This window comes from Oncorhynchus mykiss, chromosome 8 (assembly GCF_057628025.1).
Source record: "Oncorhynchus mykiss isolate SJ-2025 chromosome 8, ASM5762802v1, whole genome shotgun sequence".
Lineage (NCBI taxonomy): Eukaryota > Metazoa > Chordata > Actinopteri > Salmoniformes > Salmonidae > Oncorhynchus > Oncorhynchus mykiss.
Window position 1 is genome coordinate 15,662,557 of NC_143029.1, and position 23,485 is coordinate 15,686,041.

Consider the following 23,485-nt stretch of genomic DNA (forward strand, 5'->3'; position numbering starts at 1 on the left):
TGACTTGTGAACTTTGAACTTCAGGTCAAACTGTCCTGTTCGATACATACAAATCCAAATAGAACCCGGACATTTCTTACAAATATAGGTATGCCGTTTTAGATTAAAATAGCTAATATTGTTCTGAAGTTTTACTGAGTATAGACATCACAAGGATTTTCTTTCAACAGGCAGTTACCGTACATTGTTCTTCCAGGTCCTGTCGTGTTTCTACATGCCGCTGTCAGCATGGCACCGAAAGCAGAAGAACTTAAGGCGGCAATAGCCAAAACAAATTATGTTCATGTGAAGAACGAGTTTCAAAATGACAACGATGAAGGAGAGGATGACGAAAAAGAAAACATGTATGGTGATAGTCCTCAACCGGACGACGAATTTAATTTGGACGAGGTTTTGCGTTTGGGTGGAACCCGAGTAAGTATCTGAGGCTAGCAAGCCAACTAACGTTACAAAATTAACCTCCTGCTAACCTTCGCAGTAAACCATAACTGCGACTTCTAAATCAAATCTAATTTGATTGGTCACATACACATGGTTAGCAGATGTTATTGCGAGTGTAGCGAAATGCTTATGCTTCTAAATCCGACAGTGCAGTAGTATCTAACAGGTCATATCTAACAATTCCACAACAAAACCTAATATCTAACAAATTCCACAACAAAACGTAATACACACAATCTAGTAAAGGTATGGGATGAGAATATATAAGTATAAGGGTTAAATTTGGTTTAAATAATGCAAAAACAAAGTTTTGGAGAACAAAGTAAAAGTGCAATATGTGCCATGTAAGAAAGCTAACGTTTAAGTTCCTTGCTCAGAACATGAGAACATATGAAAGCTGGTGGTTCCTTTTAACATGAGTCTTCAATATTCCCAGGTAAGAAGTTTGAGGTTGTAGTTATTATAGGACTATTTCTCTCTACCATTTATATTTCATATACCTTTGACTATTGGATGTTCTTATAGGCACTTTAGTGTTGCCAGTGTAACAGTATAGCTTCCGTCCCTCTCCTCGCCACTACCTGGGCTCGAACCAGGAACACATCGACAACAGCCACCCTCGAAGCAGCGTTACCATGCAGAGCAAGGGGACCAACTACTCCAAGTCTCAGAGTGAGTGACGTTTGAAACGCTATTAGCGCGCACCCCGCTAACTAGCTAGCCATTTCACATCACATCGTTACACCAGCCTAATCTTGGGAGTTGATGGGCTTGAAGTCATAAACAGCGCAATGCTTGAAGCACAGCAAAGAGCTGCTGGCAAAACACACGAAAGTGCTGTTTGAATGAATGCTTACGAGCCTGCTGGTGCCTACCATCGCTCAGTCAGACTGCTCTATCAAATCATAGACTTAATTATAACATAATAACACACACAAATACGAGCCTTAGGTCATTAATATGGTCGAATCCGGAAACTATCATCTCGAATACAAGACATTTATCCTTTCAGTGAAATACGGAACTGTTGCTTTTTTTATCTAACGGGTGGCATCCATAAGTCTAAATATTCGTGTTACATTGCACAACCTTCAATGTTATGTCATAATTACGTAAAATTCTGGCAAATTAGGCGGCCCAAACTGTTGCATATACCCTGACTCTGCGTGCAATGAACACAAGAGAAGTGACACAATTTCACCTGGTTAATATTGCTGCTAACCTGGATTTATTTTAGCTAAATATGCAGGTTTAAAAATATATACTTCTGTGTATTGATTTTAAGAAAGGCATTGATGTTTATGGTTAGGTACACATTGGAGCAAGGACAGTCCTTTTTCACGACTACGCACCGCATCGATTATATGCAACACAGGACACACTAGATAAAATAGTAATATCATCAACCATGTGTAGTTAACTAGTGATTATGATTGATTGTTTTTTATAAAATACGTTTAATGCTAGCTAGCAACTTACCTTGGCTTACTGATTCAGACCTGGATGACGACTTGGCTGGTGATCTGGATGAGGAGGTGTCCCTAGGCAGTTTGGATGAGGACTTTGGAGATGAACTTGGGGAGGAGCCTTCATGGACAGCATTGGAGAGGATGATGAGGAAGGTATTATGTCACAATTTCTCTCCTTCCTCCCAAAGTGTGCACTTGCTCACTTCCCTTCACTATTTTGAAATGAAATGACTGGTTTAACAATATGGTAGAAAATCCCACTAACCTATACCTCCACTACAGGTTCACACTTGACTCTAATTTGTCTTTCAGTTCCAGAACTTGATGATGATAACTGGTAAGCAGATTGAATTAACTTAAAAATCAATTTCAAAAGGGCATCCTTAATTGTGAATGTTATTAATGTATAAAAAGGTTGATTCTTATCAAATACATTGGCTTCCCTTCAAGATTCAGATGAGATGGAGGTTCCACACACAAGGCCAGGTTCTAAAAAGAGGAATGCATCAGAGGATCTTGACTTCAGTGATTCTTTAGGTTAGTAACTGGGCCTCTGTTTGTACTGTTCAACTGCTCCGAATCTCATTCAGGAGTGTAGAATCTTATCTGACATGTTCATTCTGTCATTGTAGGTTCCAAACCAGGGAAGGAAAGGAGGAAACAGCCATGTTGGCATCTGCTGAAGAGGTGAGATGATCACGCATGTCATATTTCTCACAATGTTAAGTTGGTGTGCTGATGTCTATCCGTTTGTTGACGAGTTAGTTTATTGTATGAAACTAAATGTTTTTCTTTTACAGTTTGTGTATATGTTGGATGAAAATGCTGGTTCTAAGTTTGACAACATTGGCATGAATGCTATGGCCAACAAAGACAAAGCAGGTAAACCTTGGCTTCAATACAGTCAGTCAACCTATTGAAAATATCCGTCCTATTGTGTGCCACCTAACAGAAAAAAAACAGACCCGGGCCAATTCATATAAATTACTTTAATTAGTTGGCTAGATACTAGCGGAAAACCACAGTATATCCCCCATGGAGAGAGTCAGTATCTTCACAGCAGTTTAGAGCATACTAGGGAAGCACATTTCGGGCAATTTTGATGCCGATTAACCAACCCTCATTAACTGGTCAACAAACTGTTACATTTTTTCTAGACAGTAAAATTACGTGACCAATAGAAAATACTATGCATGCATACAAGAAACGGACATGTTTCATTAAGTGCTTAATGAAAACATGCAACAATAGCAAGTCTGTCGTCTTACAGTCAAAAGGCTATAGCCTATTATTGACCATGCACCTGTTGTAATGAAACAGATAATTAAAATGAGATTTTCAGACATTTGTCAAAATGCAATTTGCCGGAAAATACCGCTCTAAACAGCACCCCTCTATTGCAAGGGGCTCCATATGAAACTCTCCTTTAAGAAACTTAAAGGGGGAATCTAATAGCAACAACTAGGATGGGCTGCTAATATGACTCGGATTGTGCCTTTGGCTTCTGGACAACGACAGAAAGTTGATATGAAACCAATAGAACAGAAATTCTGGGTAATTCTATAAAATAATTGCCTTCACATTTCTATGGTTAGAATTTGGCTAGGCTACTTTGAAGGTAAGACCTTCCTCATTATTTGAAGTAAAGGAAAAGTTGTGGGTTTCAAACAATTACTGCCTCAAGCTCACATGTAAAGTAATGCACTTTAATAAGAAATAAACCTGGCAGCTCTTTTTAATCGTGGCCATCAAAACCATTAACACACGATTGCATTTAGAATGATTTGCTGCACAATGGCTGGGCATACAAAAGCATGTTTCACTCCAGTACTAGCTTTTTGAGGACCTGCTCTTGCGCTGTCTGACAGGTGATGGGTCATTCTGATCCTCAAACTACGGTGTGTGTGATAAATAAGATGCATGACGACTAATAAAAATACACACGCGCCAATTTAATTCCACCAAATAATACAGGTTAACCTATAGATTGATGAGCATGACCGGTCAAATGTATTTTCAGTGGCTAACCGATTAACCGTCAACCCCCTATAGCACACCCTGTCATACTCTAGTAGTCCTTTTTAAAGTTGCACAGAATAGGCTATTCTCTCAAGCATGATGGCTCTAAAGCACTGGTTCTCCATCCTGGTCCTGGGGACCCAAAATGGGTGCACATTTTAGTTTTTGCCTTAGCGCTACACACCTGATTCAAATCATCAGGCTTTGATTCCGGTGTGTAGTGCTAGGGCAAAACCAAATGTTTTTGGGTCCCCAGGACCAGGATGGAGAACCACTGATCTAAAGGTAACCCTAAGACGATAACCACCGGGCACATTTCATATGGAGCATGTTGTTGAATACAGATGATGACCTAACTTTAGTAGAGGATGCAGTCTGGTTTTTGCTCATTGCTCTTCCGTCTTCTCTTCCTCCAGGTGTCAGGCAGCTCAAGTGGGAAGCCCAGAAAGACGACTGGGTCCGTGGCAGAGACATCAAGACCCTAATGAAGAAGAAGGCCATGTTTAACAAGAAGAAACAGTTTGGCAAAAAGACTTTCAAGAAGAAGTAATACTTTCTGGACCTAAGATTACTTATGTTTGTTCACACACCTCTATTCCTTCTTGGACCAATCTTCAAGGTCTTTCTCTCGAATCCCATAAACCCCAGCATATTCGTTGGACTTGTAATAAACTGGAAAGAGAGTGATAGTCTCTCAGCATTCAACACATTTAATCACATGATGGTTCAGTGGGCAGCATGTCCAATAACTCTGTATTGTATTTTGTATAGGTTTATACAAAATGAAAACAGTATACTAGGAGATGTCTGGTTTGCAGTGATTGTAACTGGGGGGAAAAGTGTAATAATATCGGCTGATTTCATTGCTGTGCAGCTTGGAATTGAGGACCAATTCCTCCAGTTTGTGTGTGTGTTGAACTGTCTACATCCCTTACCTTCCAGGACAGAGGGAAGCATGTTGTTCATTCTGTTCCTGAAATCTAAAAACAGAAAATGTTGTTACAAAGGTGTACATAGCCCAAGGTAGAGTCCATGACGTCCTTTCTATATAAAATGTAAATAATACCTTGACTTGTGTTCATCTTGTAAAAAAGACCATAAGCACCTAGCACACCTGCAACTTCAAGTAGTACTACTCCTTTGAACAGTCTCCTTGCTAACGGTGCTAATGGTTTGGGGGCCATCTAGGAAAGACGGAGGCTTGGGTAAGGTTCACTTTCAATGGAGTCCGCAATGCATTCCATCTAAATTCGCAGACAGCTATTCATTTCAGCAGAGAAGGCGAGTACGCACTGACAATTCAGACCTTTTAGTACAAATATCATAAAACATTAAATGCACGATGTATTACAAATGAACTATGTTATATTGGTATATGATACCAACCTACCTCACATGCCCTTGTATAATTTTACTTCCCGAGTGCAGTACGGAAACGCAGGTGAGACATTCAGGGCGGTATGAAAAGCATTTCTCCTAGCACTGCTCCCTGGTACTGCGAGAACTCACCACAAGGGGTCACTGTACTCAAGATAACAGGCAGGGATAATAGATCTGTTTAATTTGGTTCTTAAAATTAACATGAATGGTTGGGGGGGTTCAATTCCATATACACAGAAAATACTTGTGTAATATTTAGTCTATTCTTCTTTCACAAGAAAGGTGAGAGACGACCTACAGGCAGCTGCACTCACAGATAGATTAATCTATATGCTCCTAAATATGAATGCCATATGCTTTTATTATGTCTGTTTAGTATTATGCACTATTAAATTAAATGTTGATCCCACTTCAAACAAAGTACAACTTATAAAGAAAGGCTTTATATAGCATACATGAAGCCTTTATTAGCACTACATACATGCTTCACAAATCATCTGGAAGCTTATGTCAAACTCTATAAATGGTGTATAAAGAGTGACATTAAATCAAATTTATTTATATAGCCCTTCGTACATCAGCTGATATCTCAAAGTGCTGTACAGAAACCCAGCCTAAAACCCCAAACAGCAAGCAATGCAGGTGTAGAAGCACGGTGGCTAGGAAAAACTCCCTAGAAAGGCCAAAACATAGGAAGAAACCTAGAGAGGAACCAGGCTATGTGGGGTGGCCAGTCCTCTTCTGGCTGTGCCGGGTGGAGATTATAACAGAACATGGCCAAGATGTTGAAATGTTCATAAATGACCAGCATGGTCCAATAATAATAAGGCAGAACAGTTGAAACTGGAGCAGCAGCATGGCCAGGTGGACTGGGGACAGCAAGGAGTCATCATGTCAGGTAGTCCTGAGGCATGGGCAGAACAGCTTCATTACATTTCCACTGTAGGATGAATTGCCAAATGTGACATAATGCACTGTGTACATGTAACTGCCAAAATAAAGGGAACACTTCAGTAAATGTTGTACAAAGTGTATTGAAAGCAGGTACTTCCACACGGGTGTGGTTTCTAATTAAGCAATTAACATCCCATCATGCTTAGAGTCATGTATAAAAATGCCCAGTTACCCATTATTTTGGCTACCATGCATGGCTAGAAAAATAGATTTCAGTAAGTTATTGAAAGAGCGGTCTCATAGGAGCATATGGGGTTTAAAGGGTGTGTGTGTCTCAGTCACTAGATCTCAGACCAATTGAACACTTATTGGCGATTCTGAAGCGGCGTGTGAGACAGCGTTTTCCACCACCATCAACAAAACACCAAATTAAAGAATTTCTCATCGAAGAATGGTTTCACATCCCTCCGATAGAGTTCCAGACGCTTGTAGAATCTATGGCAAGGTGCATTGAAGCTGTTCTGTCCCGTGGTGGCCCAATGCCCAATTAAGACACTTTATGTTGGTGTTTCCTTTATTTTGGCAGTTATCTGTACATAGTGCATTATGTCACATTTGACAATGACATACGCTTATAGATTATTTGTGAAGCAGTTCTGTAGTGCTTATGAAGCCTTTATGTATGTTATATAAAGCCTTTATAATTGTACTTTGTTTAAAGTGGGACCAAAATGTTTAGAAGGCAATCTATAATCCTACGGTCAAAGAATGCTTTGGTCTTGCTCATGTAGACAATATCAACATATAGCAGTTGTTAGGTATCTTTGACTTGACTTTGTCTGCAGGTGAATCCTCCTCAGGACAAAATTGCAACCTGTTTTATAGACCAGTGGTCATGGGAATTGTATTTAAAATATACACCCAAAATGTGATTAAATAGTTTGCTAAATGCACGCTATTTAGTGTATTTTTGTGTTGCAGTGATCATGACTTTTTTTTTTACATAATGTTTCCGCCATTGTTTCCTATGACTGAAAAGAGCTTCTGGACATCAGAACAGCTGTCACTAACTTAAATTTGGACGAGGACTTCTACTTCAATGAGTCAGAGGAGAACAACATATTAATTACCGCGGACCAGTCCCAAATCCTGACAATCGAAGAAGGAGGAGACGGCGCTATAGAGGCCGAAGCACGGGATACCTGACAAAACTATGTCAGAGTGGATAAAATCCCCTCTACACTCTGTTCAATCACTGGAGAATAAACTGAATGAGCTCCGTTCGAGACTATCCTATCAAAGTGATCTGAATAACTGTAATGTCCTATGAGTCGTGGCTGAGCAACAACATACAGTAGTAAATATAAATCTAGATGTTTTTTCTATACATCGGCAGGACGGCTGTGTCCCGGGAAGCTCAGAGGAGGGGGTGTGTGTCTCTTTGTTAACAAAAACTGGTGAGTGATCTCTAATACAAAGGAAGTCTCAACGTTCTGCTCACCTGAGTTAGAATACAGTACCACACTATTTACCAAGCGTTTTCATCTATATTTTTAGTATCTGTCTATTTACCACCACAAATCGATGCTAGCAATAAGACCACACTCAACGAGCTGTATAGGGCCATAAACAAACAAGAAAATGCTCGCTGGTGATTTTAATGCAGCAAAACTTAAATCAGTTTTACTTATTAACTCCTACCAGCATGTCATCTGTGCAACTAGAGGCGCAAAAAATGTACCCTTTATTTAACTAGGCAAGTCAGTTATGAACAAATTGTTATTTACAATGACGGCCTAGGAACAGTGGGTTAACTGCCTTGTTCAGGAGCAGAACGACAGATTTTTTCCTTGTCAGCTCGGGGATTCAATCTAGCAACCTTTCAGTTACTGGCCCAACGCTCTAACCATCACCTGCCGCCCCAAGATCACCTTTACTCCACACAGAGACGCATACAAACGCTCCCTCGCCCTCCCTCACCCTCCCTCGCCTCCCTCACCCTCCATTTGGCAAATCTGAACATATCCTCCTGATTCCTGCTTAAAAGCAAAAACTCAAACAGAAAGTATCAATACGAAAGTGGTCCGATGAGGAGATGCTAAGCTACAGGACTGTTTCGCTAGCACAGACTGGAATATGTTCCAGGATTCATCTGATGGCATTGAGGAGTACCACATCAGTCACTGGCTTCATTATTAAGTGCATCAACGACGTCGTGCCCACAGTGACCGTACGTACGTACATATCTCAACCAGGAACCATGGATTACAGGCAACATCCACACTGAACTAAAGGCTAGAGCAGAGGCTTTCAAGGAGCGGGACACTAATCCAGACGCTTATATGAAATCACGCTACACCGAACCATCAAACAGGTGAAGCGTCAATACAGGACCAAGATCAAATCCTACTACACCGGCTCTGACGCTCATCCGATGTGGCAGGGCATGCAAACTATCACTGATTACAAAGGAAAACCCAGCCGTGAGCTGTCCAGTGACGTGAGCCTACCAGACGAGCTAAATACCTTCTAAGTGCTCTTCAAGGCTAGCAACACTGAACCTATGCATGAGAGTACCAGCTATTCCGGACGACTGTGTGATCACTTTCTTCGTAGCTGATGTGAGAACATTCACAAGGATTACCAGGGCGTGTACTCAGAGCATGTGCTGACCAGCTGGCAAGTGTCTTCACTGATATTTTCAACCTTTCCCTGACCCCATCTGTAATAGCTTCATCAGGGATCATCAACTAGAAACACCCGCAGGCCAAATGAATGCCCACGGACCACCAGTTTGGGGAACCCTGACCTACATGTTTCAAGCAGACCACCATAGTCCCTGTGCCCAAGAACACCAAGGTAACCTGTCAAAATGACTATCGCCCCGCAGCACTCACATCTCTAGCTTTGAAAGTTCATGATTTACATCAACATCCTCATCCCAGACACACTGGACCCACTCCAAGTCGCATACTGCCCCAACAGCTCCACAAATTATGCAATCTCTATTGCACTCCACGCTGCCCTTTCCCACCTGGACAAAAGGAACACCTATGTGAGAATGCTGTTTATTGACTACAGTTCAGCGTTCAACACCATTGTGCCAGCCAAGCTCATCACTAAGCTGAGGACCATGGGATTAAACACCTCCCTCTGCAATTGGATCCTGAACTTCCTTACAGGCCGCCCCCAGGTGGTGAGGGTAGGTAGCAACACATCTGTCACGTTGACCCTCAACACGGGGGCCCCTCAGGTGTGCTTAGTCCCCTCCTGTACTCCCTGTTCACCCACAACTGCGTGGCCATGCACTACTCCAACACCATCATTACGTTTGCAGACAGGATCTCTATACCAGGCGATGTCAGAGGAAGGCCCTAAAATGTGTCAAAGACTCCAGCCACCCAAGTCATAGACTGTTCTCTCTGCTACCACCGGCAAGAGGAACCGATGCACAAAGTCTGGAACCAAAAGGACCCTGAACAGCTTCTACCCCAAAGCTATAAAGTTACTGCAAAAAGGTTAGTTAAATAGTTAAGTGGTTAACCAATAGCTACCCAGAATATCTGCGTTGACCCTTTTTGCAGTAACTCTTGACTCATCACATACGCTGCTGTTGCTGTTTATTATCTATCCCGTTGCCTAGTCACTTTCTCCCTACATAGATGTACATATCTACTTAAATGACCTCGTAACCCTGCATATCGACTCAATACCGGTACCCTTTGTATATATTGTTACGCATTGTGTTTTTATTCCTTGTGTTATTATTTTTCTACTATTTAAAAAAAAAATGTCTCTCTGCATTGTTTGGAATGGCCGGTGAGCATTTCACTGTTAGTCTACACCTGTTGTTAACAAAGCATGTGACAAATCAAATTTGATTTGAGAATGATCCTGGCTGTGGTGATCGGGAATTGTGAGGATGAAGAATGAAATTAGCTTGGAAAGAGATTGTTGGTGCATCCGAAAAGAAATGATGTTCCATACAGTTAGTGCACTACTATTATTTAGAGCCCTATGGGTCTTAGTTAGTGCACTAACTAGTGCACTATTTAGAGAATAGGGTGCCATTTGGGACATATGCTGTCGTTAACTATCGCACCCAGTTAACTATCATACTCAGTTAACTATCGTACCCAGTTAACTATCGTACATGGTTAGTGATGGAGGATTGAGGTGGGCATCCCTTAGTTTAATTAGCAACCCCCCCCCCCTGCTGTGCATCTTATAAGTTCTCATTCCAGGGAACTTCACAGTGCTACTTGCACTTCCTGCAGCCCCTAGGAATACACAGCAGCCTCTGTAGGAGGGGAACACAGAAGTCTTAACTAAGTGACAATATTTGCTCACCTGAGATACACACATCTGGCTGGCTGTTAGGGTGGCCTGCCTAGCCAGGAAGGCAGCTGGCTGCTACTGCTAAGGGGAAGGTCCAGATGGGTCGGCCCAGGAAGTTCTGGGAAGGAGTGGTGGCTTCCCCACCGGGCGGCTGTTTCTCACCCTGCCTACCTCAATGTGCTTCGTATGTAGAAGGGCCATGTTTGTCCAGAACTGCAGGAGGTGCTAATCTGAGGGTGTGTCCCAAATGGCACCCTATTCCCTAGATTGTGCACTACTTTTGACCAGAATCGTATGGTGCCTAGTCCAAATTAGTGGACTATATAAGGAATAGGGAGCCATTTGGGATGCAGCCTGAGGAGTGGCCATGTCATTGGCCTCCACTGTGGTTAGCCTGTTTGCTGTCAGAGCCTGAAAAGGAGAAGGTTTATTAGGATGTGGAAGGGGCATTCTCTGGTTGACAAACACAGATTGGACACTTATGTTGTTTGCCGGCAGGGAGCTTTGTCATGGAGCTGAGAATGACATCAGTGAAGCTCTCGCTGGTTCTACTGAAGAAGGCCCCACACTGTTTCTCAGTTAACACCACCAATTGTATCATGAAAATCAGAGGACAATGGGAGGTAGCTTGATGTCGCTGCGATGGATGGAAGTGTCTATGTGCTGTCATGTTTTGTATTTCCCTTATTCACATGAGGGGATACAACAAATCGCTGTAATGTCCAAGCCAAGAGCCATCAGGCTGATGGGAAACTGGGCACAAAGCCGTCAGCTATAATAGGTTTCAGAAGAAAGATTTACAGTAATGAAAAATGATAAACTACCATCATAGTATACAGTAGAATACAGTACAATACACATACATGCATATCTCAATTGTTGAAATAAAACCGTGTTCAAAAAGTTATTTCTATAGGTTAATCATTTATTCCTTAAAGGAGGCTTGTTGCATGACAGGGACCTGGAATGCTGAATTACATGCTAATGGATCCTGTGAAATCTAAACTGTCTTCCATTTCAACCCACAATATGCTTTCAATATGAAAAGGAGTGTATTGGTTGAGATACTGCACTCTTCCGGGTCTCGGGCCCCTGTGTGTGTGTGCAGAGTGCATGATGGTCCAGCCAGCTTGTGCAAAACTGCTCTCCTCAGATCTGAAACAGCCGTCTCTTGTTCCCTTTCACCTTTGTTGTGTGTCCTCCCTGTCCCGCTGCCTTTCAGATTCATCTCCAGGTAAACACACTGTGGCAAGCCGCAAACCTGCAGCCAACAGCCGTTGTCACAGCTGCACAGGATAAAGGCCCCGACTCAAGACTCACTCACTCTGGTATATTTGCTGTCACTATAGGCAATTGGCAGCGAGCATTTTGTGGTTTCATCTCACACTGAATAGACTCTTTATGAATTTTGCTTTGATAAATCACAAGCTTAACCTCGTCTTTGTATTTCTTGAAAAGTTGTTTGGGCGGACGAGGGTAACTGGTAGAACAACTAATTAAGGGGATTTTAACTCCCTATGCCACAGTGGAAAACATAATGAAACTGGCACATTCCTCTCTGAATATGTAAATGCATGTTAGAGTTTTGTGTTGCTGTTTTTGCTTCTTCTTTCTGTCCTTTTCTTTGAGATCGCCACAGATCCACAGTCATGCCTGTCCTTTTCTTTGAGATCGCCACACATCCACAGTCATGCCTGTCCTTTACTTTGAGATCGCCACACATCCACAGTCATGCCTGTCCTTTACTTTGAGATCGCCACACATCCACAGTCATGCCTGTCCTTTACTTTGAGATCGCCACACATCCACAGTCATGCCTGTCCTTTACTTTGAGATCGCCACACATCCACAGTCATGCCTGTCCTTTACTTTGAGATCGCCACACATCCACAGTCATGCCTGTCCTTTACTTTGAGATCGCCACACATCCACAGTCATGCCTGTCCTTTACTTTGAGATCGCCACACATCCACAGTCATGCCTGTCCTTTACTTTGAGATCGCCACACATCCACATTCATGCCTGTCCTTTACTTTGAGATCGCCACACACCCACAGTCATGCCTGTCCTTTACTTTGAGATCGCCACACGTCCACAGTCATGCCTGTCCTTTACTTTGAGATCGCCACACACCCACAGTCATGCCTGTCCTTTACTTTGAGATCGCCACACATCCACAGTCATGCCTGTCCTTTACTTTGAGATCGCCACACATCCACAGTCATGCCTGTCCTTTACTTTGAGATCGCCACACATCCACAGTCATGCCTGTCCTTTACTTTGAGATCGCCACACATCCACAGTCATGCCTGTCCTTTACTTTGAGATCGCCACACATCCACAGTCATGCCTGTCCTTTACTTTGAGATCGCCACACATCCACAGTCATGCCTGTCCTTTACTTTGAGATCGCCACACATCCACAGTCATGCCTGTCCTTTACTTTGAGATCGCCACACATCCACAGTCATGCCTGTCCTTTACTTTGAGATCGCCACACATCCACAGTCATGCCTGTCTGTTCCCTATTCTACGAGTGCATTCTCTTCAAACACATCCTTCACAGAATCAAAGAGACGATAGGTAACTTGTTCTGAGGGTAATGCTATGTTCTACTCTACTTCTAATGTCATTCTTCATTTTAAGGCCATTGTGGTGCCTTTGTTGACACCCTTTGTGATTGATCAGCCTCAGCATATTTGGCAAGAGCAATAGGCCACTATAGTACTGTATTTCACTGCTTGTGAGAGGACCCTGATTGACCCAAAGGTGCAGCTATCAACAGTGGCCCATAAGAATGTGAGGCCACACAAGGTGATCTGACATGAACGTTCATCTGTAAACTATCCATGTGGCAGCAGCAACCCATTGTCACAAGTTGCCATTGATTATAGTCTACACAGTAGCCTTAATAAAATGGCACATAATTACTTCATGACATAACAAGCTATATATATTTATAACAGCATTAATAATTTGTTGACATAAGCGTTTCGTAAATGCGTGTATGGTTCTCGTGTTATGTATATAGCGTATGGCTTAAGTTTTCGTTGCATTATTCTCATAGTCATTAGGAATAGTTTGTTATGAAAGTTATCACAATTAAATATCAGACATTCTTCAAACACCATGATCTAAAGATTCCATCGTGATGTAGGCTGGCCTGTGCGCGTGCACTCGTGTGTATTCGGTAAATACAATACCAGTTAAACTGCTCCGTTAATATCCCCTCAATAGTATCCTTTTTTTCCGAAGCTGGTTTTATCAGCAATTGCTGTGGACATCCATTCCATCTCTAGTGATCAAACACTTTAGATAAACTTATCTTATAACCGTCATATCAAACAGTGCAGCAAGGCCCTCACAAAAGTCAATAGAATTATGGTCAAAGACAGAGAGTATAGACAGTGCTATGCTATGTTTGAATAATCTCTATTCTCCAAACAGCCACTAAAGAAATCAGGGGAAATTAAAATAGGCCTAGGAAAAACAGTTTTTCCATTTTGCCTCTAATGTAATATAGTTTAGAGCTCAATCATTTGTAACCGACTAATGTATTTTCTATTACACAATGGACATATAATAAAATAAATACAATACAATTATATTAGTTGCAGTAACAATTATAATTCAAGAGACAACTATGCACAATATTCGGCAAGTAAATGAATGACGACTATCCAAAATGTAATAAAGTCCCTCGAGTTGACCCCAAAATGTTTGCAATGTTTCGAAATTCAAATAGGTGGAACACAGCGTTCTAAGAATTTCTGCTTGGATGTCAACACCACTGTGTACCTTATTCCTCCCTCACAGCAGAATTGAATCGATGCATGGACCCCTGTACTTACCATGTTGTAGTTCAAATCGGTATTCAATGTGGCCTAAATAAGTATTTCAAGTGGTGGTTTATACCCATAATGTCCCATTATCAATTGACCTATTTCTTACATCGGTATATTATTGTGGTTTTGTGAAAATAACTGTTTAGGAAATGCCTTGTTCATTTTGACATTTTTTTTTAATTACATGTTTGATTAAAACTGTAAAATGTGAAACGCATATAAATTAAGTGAGTTGAAGTCCACACTCCTTGATAGAAACAATAATACTCGGTTGGTCAGAAGATGCTAAATCACATTAATAAGGCTAACACAGAGAAAGGGAATAACATTATAATGAAGCCCTTAATATAAAGCCCTCTTATAATTCTAAATTCCTTGTCGTTTTTTTCTGGAGGGAAAACAATCACATTTGATGTATTGGATCCTTTTAAATGGGTCTGGCCTTTTCAGCCAGCGCAGGTGTAAACTACAATATACGGTCAACGGAGGAGTCTCGTGTCTAGGTGTGAGCAGATTATTCAAATAGGGCACTGAAGGAGTGAGGATTGGAGGGTTGAGCGCTCAGCGAAACACCGTGCTGCTATACCACAGCAAGGCGAGGAGCCAACGTCATTAACTCCTGTCATCGTCAGTCGCTTTACAGTGTCTGAAGGCACTCAGGGTAGAAAGATACCCATGAACCAGTCACGAGGCAGCAAGCAGACTAAACGACCTGGGTAGCCTGTGGTCCCAAATCGGTTTTAGAGACGTTTTTCACTTCATTTTCTGCGGAGACTGAGGCTTTTGAGGGAAATTTGTTTTGGACTGTCCACAATGCTAAGCGCTGTTAAAATGGAAGGACACGAGCATTCAGACTGGAGTGCTTACTACGGAGAGCCCGAGGTGGGTAGAGTTTATATATGTATTTTGCTGAATATACAACTCAATACTAGCCTTGAGATAATATTAACTTTGTGATCAAATATTGACTTGAGGCACCTACAAATCCTCCCAGATCTCACCCCCATTGGCCACAGACGTCAATTCAACGTGTATTCCAAGTTGATTCAACGTAGGCTAATATCATTTAAATGTAAAAAAAAAAAAAAAAAAACGTTGATTCAACCAGTGTGTGCCCAGTGGGTCTTTTTCGATATCCTGACGAATTTCTAGGGAGAATGGAAATGACATTTACGAAATATATGACCTGAATAGGCTATTTCATATTTTGAAAATCTAATTGAATCTGAAATGTATTTCTAATTATTCAAGCCTATAGGCACATTTCTATTTTGACTATCGAATTATTACGGAGAACACAGTGATCAGTTCGCCTCATTGGGCTATTCGTTGATCCATTCGTTCCCTTTTCAATCGTTTTCGTTTTGCTGTGTAATTAGTCCTGGAATAAAATATATTTACAATATTCCTTATGATGTATATGCACTTCACTGTTTGAACGTAATTGTGACGTTACAATTTATAGCCTAAAATTGGATATTTAACCGACTGAAAAATACATGTTTATCTAAGTGACAATTAATTTATGTAGGCCTAATTATTTCGTTGTCATTTTACTAGAAGTCTTTATTTCACATTGTTAAAGCTATTATTGACGTCGTGCCCTCTTTTCAGTGCTACACCTCAGTTGGAAACATGACACAACACACCGGTCTGGGAATTAACTCGATGAACACCTATATGAGCATGCCTGGAATGACTTCAACCAGCAACATGACAGGCAACCCCATGAACATGTCATACGTCAACACGGGTGTGAACCACTCCATGGCCGGGATGTCACCGGGCTCCGGGGCCATGCACGGTATGGGAGCAGGGATGGCGGGCATGAGCGCGACGCTGAATCCGAATATGAGCCCCATAAGCACCCAGTCTCCATCAATGAATGCCCTGACCTCCTATAGCAATATGAGCGTTATGAGCCCCATGTATGGACAGTCCAACATAAGGTCAAGGGACCCCAAAACATACAGGAGAAGCTATACGCACGCCAAGCCCCCCTATTCCTACATTTCTCTCATCACCATGGCCTTACAGCAGTCTACCACAAAGATGCTGACATTGAATGAGCTGTACCAGTGGATCCAGGACCTCTTCCCCTTCTACAGACAGAACCAGCAGCGCTGGCAAAACTCTATCCGCCACTCTCTGTCCTTCAACGACTGCTTCCTCAAAGTGCCCAGGTCCCCGGATAAACCAGGCAAAGGATCTTTCTGGACTCTTCACCCGGACTCAGGGAATATGTTTGAGAACGGCTGCTATCTCCGAAGGCAAAAGCGGTTCAGATGCGAGAAAGACCTCGGCAGGGAAACCGGGAGGAAAAATTCAGAGGGAGGCCCTAACAGCAGCCCAGAGAGCTGTAACGGTAACGAATCACCCCACCATACCCTGTCCGTTAAAGACGTCAAACGGCCCGTATCTGACTCAAAACCTCGGCAGCAGGTAATGAGCCCCACCGAGCACGCGCCCACTCCTGTCCCACAGACACACCATCTTCCGTCTCAACATCACTCGGTGCTCGTGTACGAAGCGCACCTGAAACCCGAGCACCACTATTCATTCAACCACCCTTTCTCCATCAACAATCTAATGTCGTCGGAGCAGCAGCAGCATCACCACAAAATGGACCTAAAATCGTATGAACAGATGATGCAGTATCACGGTTATGGTTCACCGATGAACGGGGCACTGTCCATGGGCCCAATGTCAACTAAAACCGGCTTAGATGTTGCTTCGACACCCACAGACACTTCTTACTACCAAGGTGTGTATTCGAGGCCAATCATGAACTCTTCTTGATTTTTATCTGCATTCAATTAACTTTTTCTAGCAATTACAATTTGTACATTTGTAAATTGGTAGTTTTTTGTTTTTATGCGTCACATTTTATGGACATTGGACATGGAAGGGACTGTCTCAGTGTCAAATTCGTTCAAATTAAGTTGATATGGGAAGAAATGATTTCATACAGACATTTTTACATGAATTTGAAGGCGTAACTGTGCTACAAATTGTGAGACATTTTTTTGTGTATCCCTTATAACTTATACGTTGTTCATGTGTATTCATGTAGCTGCTTTAAATCTATATTAAAGTATTATTTGATGTTTTTTTATATGACCTTTATGTGTGCATTACTATAAGGAAACATAAGAATACAGGCTAATTATTCAATAGGCTAACTGCATGATTCAAAATGTTAAAAACATCGAGCATTTTTATTTAAGAAAGGCTAGCAATTATGGCAAATATAAAACAGTGAAAGATAAGCACCATCAATGATTAAAGTAAGGGTTCTGTATTTATAGGCCTACGTACACACACACACACACACACACACACACACACACACACACACACACACACACACACACACACACACACACACACACACACACACACACACACACACACACACACACACACACACACACACACACAACACTACATATAACCCTATATATACCGGGGATGGGAAACTCCAGTCCTCGGGGGTCTGATTGGTGTCACAGTTTTCTCCCAGCACCAGCTAACCCACCTGACTCCAACAATCAACGTATCTTCACTTTAGAAGGCAATTAGTTTGATCAGCCGTGTTTGCTATGGTTGGGGCAAAGGTGTGACACCATTCCGGCCCCCGAGGACTGGAATTGCCCATCCCTGATATATAGTATTAAATACTATTCAATAAGACAATATAGCCTATCCAATTGCCCACGTTTAGGAAAAAGGTTTCAATTTTCGCCAAGAAACGAAACGAAAAGCACCACACAAAAAATAATGTATAATACAGCATTATTCATATTATTAAACGTAAGTTAACCACATGATTTATTATTTATCAAGTAGGTTGAGCCTATTATTAACATGACATGTTATACAATGGACGGACAACCATGACGATTCCCGAATGATTTCCTGTTATATGTCCCACACCAGTCCTTCCCTGAACCCCACCGAGCACCAACATCATTTGCATATGATGCATGACATTTGTGTCGATTTTAACACAATAGCTCCTGTAAAATAGACAAGTGCACGGGAGGGAGAAAGAACAGTACACAGTGAAAGTGCTGGTGATGTTAGTCCCACATGGAGCCCCTGACACTGTGTTGCTACCAATTAACGTGTGACTCACCACTGATCCTAACTGATAAACTGAACCCATGTCAGAGCCACTTCTGATTACATCAACAACTCCGGGGTGGAATGGCAGCCCGTGTTGCTTTCACCGAGAAAACGTGAACATGTTCACAAAGAACGAACTAACGAACTAACGCGTATTAACCTTATTTAAAAACATTTACTCCCCCCCCCCCCCCCCAATATAAAGTGAAGCCCTACGTGTGAAAAGGACTACAATCTCATCCACATTTTGCCACACTTTGGGCCAACAGTATCCCCTAATGCAGGGCTGCCCAATTTCCGCCCATGTCGGGCCGAAAAACTTAAGGTATTCATCCTCTTCTTCTAATAAGGGACTGATTCCGACCTGGGACACCAGTTGAGTGCAATTCACTACCAAGGTAGAAACAAAAAAGAGAAGTATTTCGAGTTTAGGCCGTCTAGAACCGGAATTGGGTCGCCCTGCCCTAATGTGACCGACTCATGATAATCATTTATCGGTGCAAAATGCGTCGGATAATAACCTGCAAACAACATACACTTACAGTAAACGCCTCAAAGTCACATTTGCAATTTTTACATTAGGCCATATGCCTATTAGTCTCGATAGCTACATGTACACAAACATTTCAAATGTCTCTCTTATACAAAGTTTATTTTAAAAAATCGATATCATCAGTTTAAAACAATATTGTTTTATTCTTAACCGACAAGGCAGTGACATATTTTCGTTGTGGGTAAATAAACGGACAGAGATAGCTTCCAAATAAATGCTGCGATGACTTCAGTCCAAGATCTCATCGCTTTCAATGTCCAACGGCAACAAACCTATCCAGAAGTAGGCATTCAAAAATGCCAATGGACAATTTCTCTTGAGCCTTGTTCATGCCTGTGGTCTTTCTGTGGATAGATGTTTATGTTTTTATTTTCATTAAATGTTGATTCGTTCGGGGGATAGTTTTGCATGGAGAAGAAAATGTATCTCTTGAAAAGGAATGGAGAGCATCTCTGATTGATGCATTTTGGCAAGAGAGTGCATTGTGCTTTATCGGCAATTACTTGCCAGATTGACATTTCTTTCTAGTATTGAATTAATATTCGTTTTTCTTCGAATATAAATTTATACCGTGAATGAAATATGAACATTATGTGTAGGTCTGTCTATAAGCAATATTTATATAGACACAATATTGATAATGATATAAAATATATACAATAATAATATGAATAATGATAATATTATTAATAATATTAATACTTCATTATTATTACTTTGTGTTATAAATTGCATTATCGTTATAGGCAAATGTTTGTTTAAAGCAGTCTAGAAATAACCAATGCAGGGACACGTTTTAGGTGTATTGATGGAGGTGACCCCTCTGCTATCCGGCATGGTTTCATCTGGTAGAGTTCATCTTCAGCATGAGATGTGATCAGTACCTGACACGGGCAGACAGCTTCTGTCTTTAAATAATTCATTCACTCCAATTCCACTGGTAATGCAGATCCTGGATTTGTCAATTAGCCTACTAAACATTAAATTAGTGTATGCTCACAAACCTAATCTCAGAGCCTCGGTTCAAATAACGGACCAGCTGCAATATAGCCCTTCGACGGTTTGAAAAGGGTCAGAACAAGACACAACTGGTCTTCGAGATGAAATAAACTAAGTCCATAAAGTTCACAATAGCCTGCCTATTTTGCATCTTGCTCAACGAATAAAAATCATGATTTTAGTATCTTATTTTTTATTAAGGATAATACTTTTATTTTGAATTTAATCTAATCCCATTTAGATGCTCGAAAATGTTAGCTTCACATTGTACCCATTAGCACAGTATAGTGCCCATTGATTCCATGGAAGGCACTAGTACCCAACTATGATGCCCTCATGAGCCATTTTGGCTGGACCTAGTCCTGGAACACCCAAGTAGAGTGGTCTCCAAGGTGATTTGTGATACCAGTTTTACAAGCTGTAGCCTAATACTGCTTTAAGCTATTGGAGGGTGTGGCTGTTAACTCCACTCTGGTTTTAGGCCTAAATCTAATTTTTGTTATTGGCCCAACGCTCTAACCACTATAGGCTACCTGCCGCCAAAACCTGCCCCCATTACCCGGGGAGAAATAGGCAAATTGGAAACAAGTAGTTGTATTTTTGTGTGTACTGTATAAGCAAGAGGAGTTTTAGATGGAGGGCTCAGGTTTGGGACATCCTCTCTCCATTAGGTGTGTGATACCTAACCTGATTCCTATCAGACTGCAAGGGGTGAACCGTGTTCCATCCACAATGACAACAATCTCAGGAGCAACTGTGCCTTTTATCACATAGCATATCCCCCTTTTGGACATCACTGAAAAGTGGCAAACCATGACAGGAGAAGCTGGATAAGGGAAGGCACTTGGTCCATAGGGTGAGAATGTGTGTGACAGAGGAGGACTCTGCTTGCCAGAGTTGATTGCTTGATCTTTTATGGCAGCCTGGTGCGAAATTCCTGCCGTGGGGGAGCCTTTCATAGGCGGTCGGCACAGTGGCGTTGATGCTCGGGGATGGAGGGACGGAGCCCTCTCTCACACACAGCTCTGTGTCAACACTGTCCCATTGACTGGGCTGAGAGTCCTGCCAGCAGTCTGAACCGGCCCTGACCTCCTCACTGGCTCCCCTTTACGTCCTCCTCAAGGCTCTCACACTGAGGAAAAAGTCAATCCATCAATAAATCCATCCATCTATCCATCATGGGAGGAGGGGGATCTCTAGTCTGCATGGTCTGCACTGCAAGCTGATGACAGAGTGCTCCTGTCAACTCAAGAGGCCTGTGTGCAATAACAACCTGGGAACCTTATGGTTTAGCAAAGGAGTGTGGGAAAACAAATGTCAGCTGGTGGTGTTACACTTTGGTTATAAATGAAGCCGCAGGTCATTCAGGTATATTGAGATGGCAATGTAATAAAAAATACATTTCTGATATTGAAAGTGTTATAATTAACTGTAAGGTTGTGAAAAAAAATCTAACCTTTCAAAAAACTACAAGAAAACTAGCAATTTCCCTGCATTTCATGGCCTTCTCATTTCACACATTATCATGTATCATTATCGCACATACCCCTGACTACAGGAAAGTATAGTATAGGTTGGTGCTTTAAGAAAGACATAATTTTCAAAGCCGTGGGTTGTGTATTGAGCTCTATAACAGAAAGAAAGGCCACAGGCTCTCTGCAGACAACTCCCCTGTTGCCCACACAGTGTTCCAGAGGTTGACAATTAAAGGGATCCATTTTAATTATCTGCCAGATTAAATGAATTGTCCATTGTAATGCCAATGCCCCCATAGCACCCAAAACCTGATTTATCTAATGTGATTGGAGCTTGTTTTACCATTAGCAACAGAAAGACCTGTCATCAGTGGGAGATTTAACATGGAGATTTTGCTATAGTGTTCCCCACTGCAGACAGGCTCAGTTCCCCACTGTATGGAGGTTCCCACTGGGAAGCCTGCTGAGTGGCGTGAAAGAAACCGTGCCAATACACAAAATAATGACCTTGGCTGGATCTACACTGTAGACAGAGATGCTGAGGACAACAGAGAGGAGATGTTATGTTGGGGCCTGCTAAATCTAACCCTTCAGAGGTAGTGCTATGTAACAAAAAATAAATGAGCGATTTGAGTAGTGAGACTCTAGCCACAGCAAGAATGTAAACGCAGTGTGTCTAAAATGTGAATGTATCACCGCTGGAACGCTTATGAAAAAAGGAAGTTAGGCATAGGCTACATTCTCACACATATCTGGATCGACGAGTATCTGTCTATCGGAGAGCCCCATGGGCCCTGGTCAAAAGTAGTGCACTATATAGGGAATAGGGTGCCATTTGGGACGTAGTCATTGTAGATGCAGTTAGAAGACTGCAGAGAGAGCAGAGGACAGGTTTGGACCTGCCTGGCTGGGAGAATGGTCAGTTAAGGGTGGGTCGTGGTACAGACACGGTGAGTTACTCAATAACCCACGGTCTTCTGTGGACCTCAGACAGGATCGATGGGTTTTCCCATGCATGTACGCAGGCCATGGTTGCGTCCTAAATGCTCTTTCCTAATTAGTGCACTACTTTTGACCAGGGCCCATATGGCAATATAGGAAATAGGGCACCATTTGGGATGCTACCCTACGAGGCAAGGCAAGGTTATTAGATGCCTGATGCTTTAGTAATTACTCTGTCTTCAGACTCAAGAAATACCATATTCAGCACAGGACAGAATTCCAAACACTTTGAGATCTATCAAAATTAAATCAATGTGCTAGTTTAGAGTTCCATGAAGATCACAAAAAAATCTCACACCACAAAATAAGAAAAACAACGAAGGATCAAATAAATGATTTGCCATTGAAACCCATGACAACCAGCCACACTGAAATTACTGTTCTCGCAATGGAGGCAACTGTGAAATGAACCTATATGGGGCAATGGAGGCAACTGTGAAATTAACCTATATGGGGCAATGGAGGCAACTGTGAAATTAACCTATATGGGGCAATGGAGGCAACTGTGAAATGAACCTATATGGGGCAATGGAGGCAACTGTGAAATGAACCTATATGGGGCAATGGAGGCAACTGTGAAATTAACCTATATGCGGCAATGGTGGCAACTGTGAAATTAATGCATCATTTTTTTATCCAAACATTTGTAAATGTTTCAATATTCCGTGCAGCGGTTAGACGATAGAGTGGAGGAGCGGAGGCATATAATAATCTGTAGGAAACATTTAACGGAGCGTTTGCTGATAAAAGTGGCGGTGGCCAGCCCCCCCGGCTTAAAGCAATTCATTCAGAATCCTGACATAAACTCTTGGCTCCTTTGACAGCTTGGAGCTGAAATAAAAATGCTAGTTCTCCAGGGAACAGAGGAAGATGGCAGGCTCCTTTCTCCACTGTTTGCTCAGTGGCTCTGAGAGCAATCTTCCCCAGTCAAAATGAAATGCA

The 23,485-nt window shown here is 41.9% G+C and overlaps 3 protein-coding genes across 10 annotated transcripts; 2 read left to right on the forward strand and 1 right to left on the reverse strand.

Moving 5' to 3' along the window:
* Positions 1 to 13: 13 nt before the first annotated feature.
* Positions 14 to 4,994, forward strand: LOC110529460 (CCAAT/enhancer-binding protein zeta). 6 transcript variants are annotated; one of them, XM_090242641.1, is made up of 10 exons: positions 45 to 88; positions 197 to 414; positions 819 to 877; positions 1,038 to 1,113; positions 1,939 to 2,063; positions 2,223 to 2,247; positions 2,361 to 2,447; positions 2,543 to 2,597; positions 2,711 to 2,792; positions 4,346 to 4,994. In XM_090242641.1, the coding sequence occupies exons 3-9, from the start codon at positions 857 to 859 to the stop codon at positions 2,763 to 2,765; spliced, it is 444 nt and encodes a 147-aa protein (XP_090098767.1). In that variant the 5' UTR covers positions 45 to 88; positions 197 to 414; positions 819 to 856; the 3' UTR covers positions 2,766 to 2,792; positions 4,346 to 4,994. The 6 variants fall into 6 exon arrangements, 5 of the variants coding, with proteins under 5 accessions (XP_021467313.3, XP_090098767.1, XP_090098766.1 ...); XM_021611638.3 differs by lacking the exon at positions 819 to 877 and having other exon boundaries at positions 14 to 88; XM_090242643.1 differs by lacking the exon at positions 45 to 88 and having other exon boundaries at positions 207 to 414; positions 2,193 to 2,247.
* LOC110529461 (protein CEBPZOS) lies at positions 2,885 to 5,410 on the reverse strand. 3 transcript variants are annotated; one of them, XM_021611639.3, is made up of 5 exons: positions 5,320 to 5,410; positions 4,996 to 5,113; positions 4,865 to 4,909; positions 4,520 to 4,601; positions 2,885 to 4,410 (listed from the first exon to the last, which is right to left on the reverse strand). In XM_021611639.3, the coding sequence occupies exons 2-4, from the start codon at positions 5,111 to 5,113 to the stop codon at positions 4,522 to 4,524; spliced, it is 243 nt and encodes an 80-aa protein (XP_021467314.1). In that variant the 5' UTR covers positions 5,320 to 5,410; the 3' UTR covers positions 2,885 to 4,410; positions 4,520 to 4,521. The 3 variants fall into 3 exon arrangements, with proteins under 3 accessions (XP_021467314.1, XP_090098770.1, XP_021467315.1); XM_090242644.1 differs by having other exon boundaries at positions 5,316 to 5,353; XM_021611640.3 differs by lacking the exon at positions 5,320 to 5,410 and having other exon boundaries at positions 4,996 to 5,136.
* Positions 5,411 to 14,847: 9,437 nt separating this feature from the next.
* Positions 14,848 to 17,501, forward strand: LOC110529462 (forkhead box protein A2). Its single transcript, XM_021611642.3, has 2 exons — positions 14,848 to 15,268; positions 16,001 to 17,501. The coding sequence occupies exons 1-2, from the start codon at positions 15,200 to 15,202 to the stop codon at positions 17,183 to 17,185; spliced, it is 1,254 nt and encodes a 417-aa protein (XP_021467317.2). The 5' UTR covers positions 14,848 to 15,199; the 3' UTR covers positions 17,186 to 17,501.
* The last annotated feature ends 5,984 nt before the right edge of the window (positions 17,502 to 23,485 follow it).

Bases quoted from the DNA above. Each gene is read 5' to 3' on its own strand.
- LOC110529460 (XM_021611638.3), top strand. From the start codon at position 229: ATGGCACCGAAAGCAGAAGAACTTAAGGCGGCAATAGCCAAAACAAAT. The intron at 1,114-1,938 runs GTGAGTGACGTT...TTACTGATTCAG, and splicing joins CAACTACTCCAAGTCTCAGA to ACCTGGATGACGACTTGGCT. The intron at 2,064-2,222 runs GTATTATGTCAC...TTTGTCTTTCAG, and splicing joins TGGAGAGGATGATGAGGAAG to TTCCAGAACTTGATGATGAT.
- LOC110529461 (XM_021611639.3), bottom strand. From the start codon at position 5,113: ATGGCCCCCAAACCATTAGCACCGTTAGCAAGGAGACTGTTCAAAGGA. The intron at 4,910-4,995 runs GTATTATTTACA...TTCTGTTTTTAG, and splicing joins CAAGATGAACACAAGTCAAG to ATTTCAGGAACAGAATGAAC. The intron at 4,602-4,864 runs GTAAGGGATGTA...CTCTCTTTCCAG, and splicing joins GCTTCCCTCTGTCCTGGAAG to TTTATTACAAGTCCAACGAA.
- LOC110529462 (XM_021611642.3), top strand. From the start codon at position 15,200: ATGCTAAGCGCTGTTAAAATGGAAGGACACGAGCATTCAGACTGGAGT. The intron at 15,269-16,000 runs GTGGGTAGAGTT...CCCTCTTTTCAG, and splicing joins CTTACTACGGAGAGCCCGAG to TGCTACACCTCAGTTGGAAA.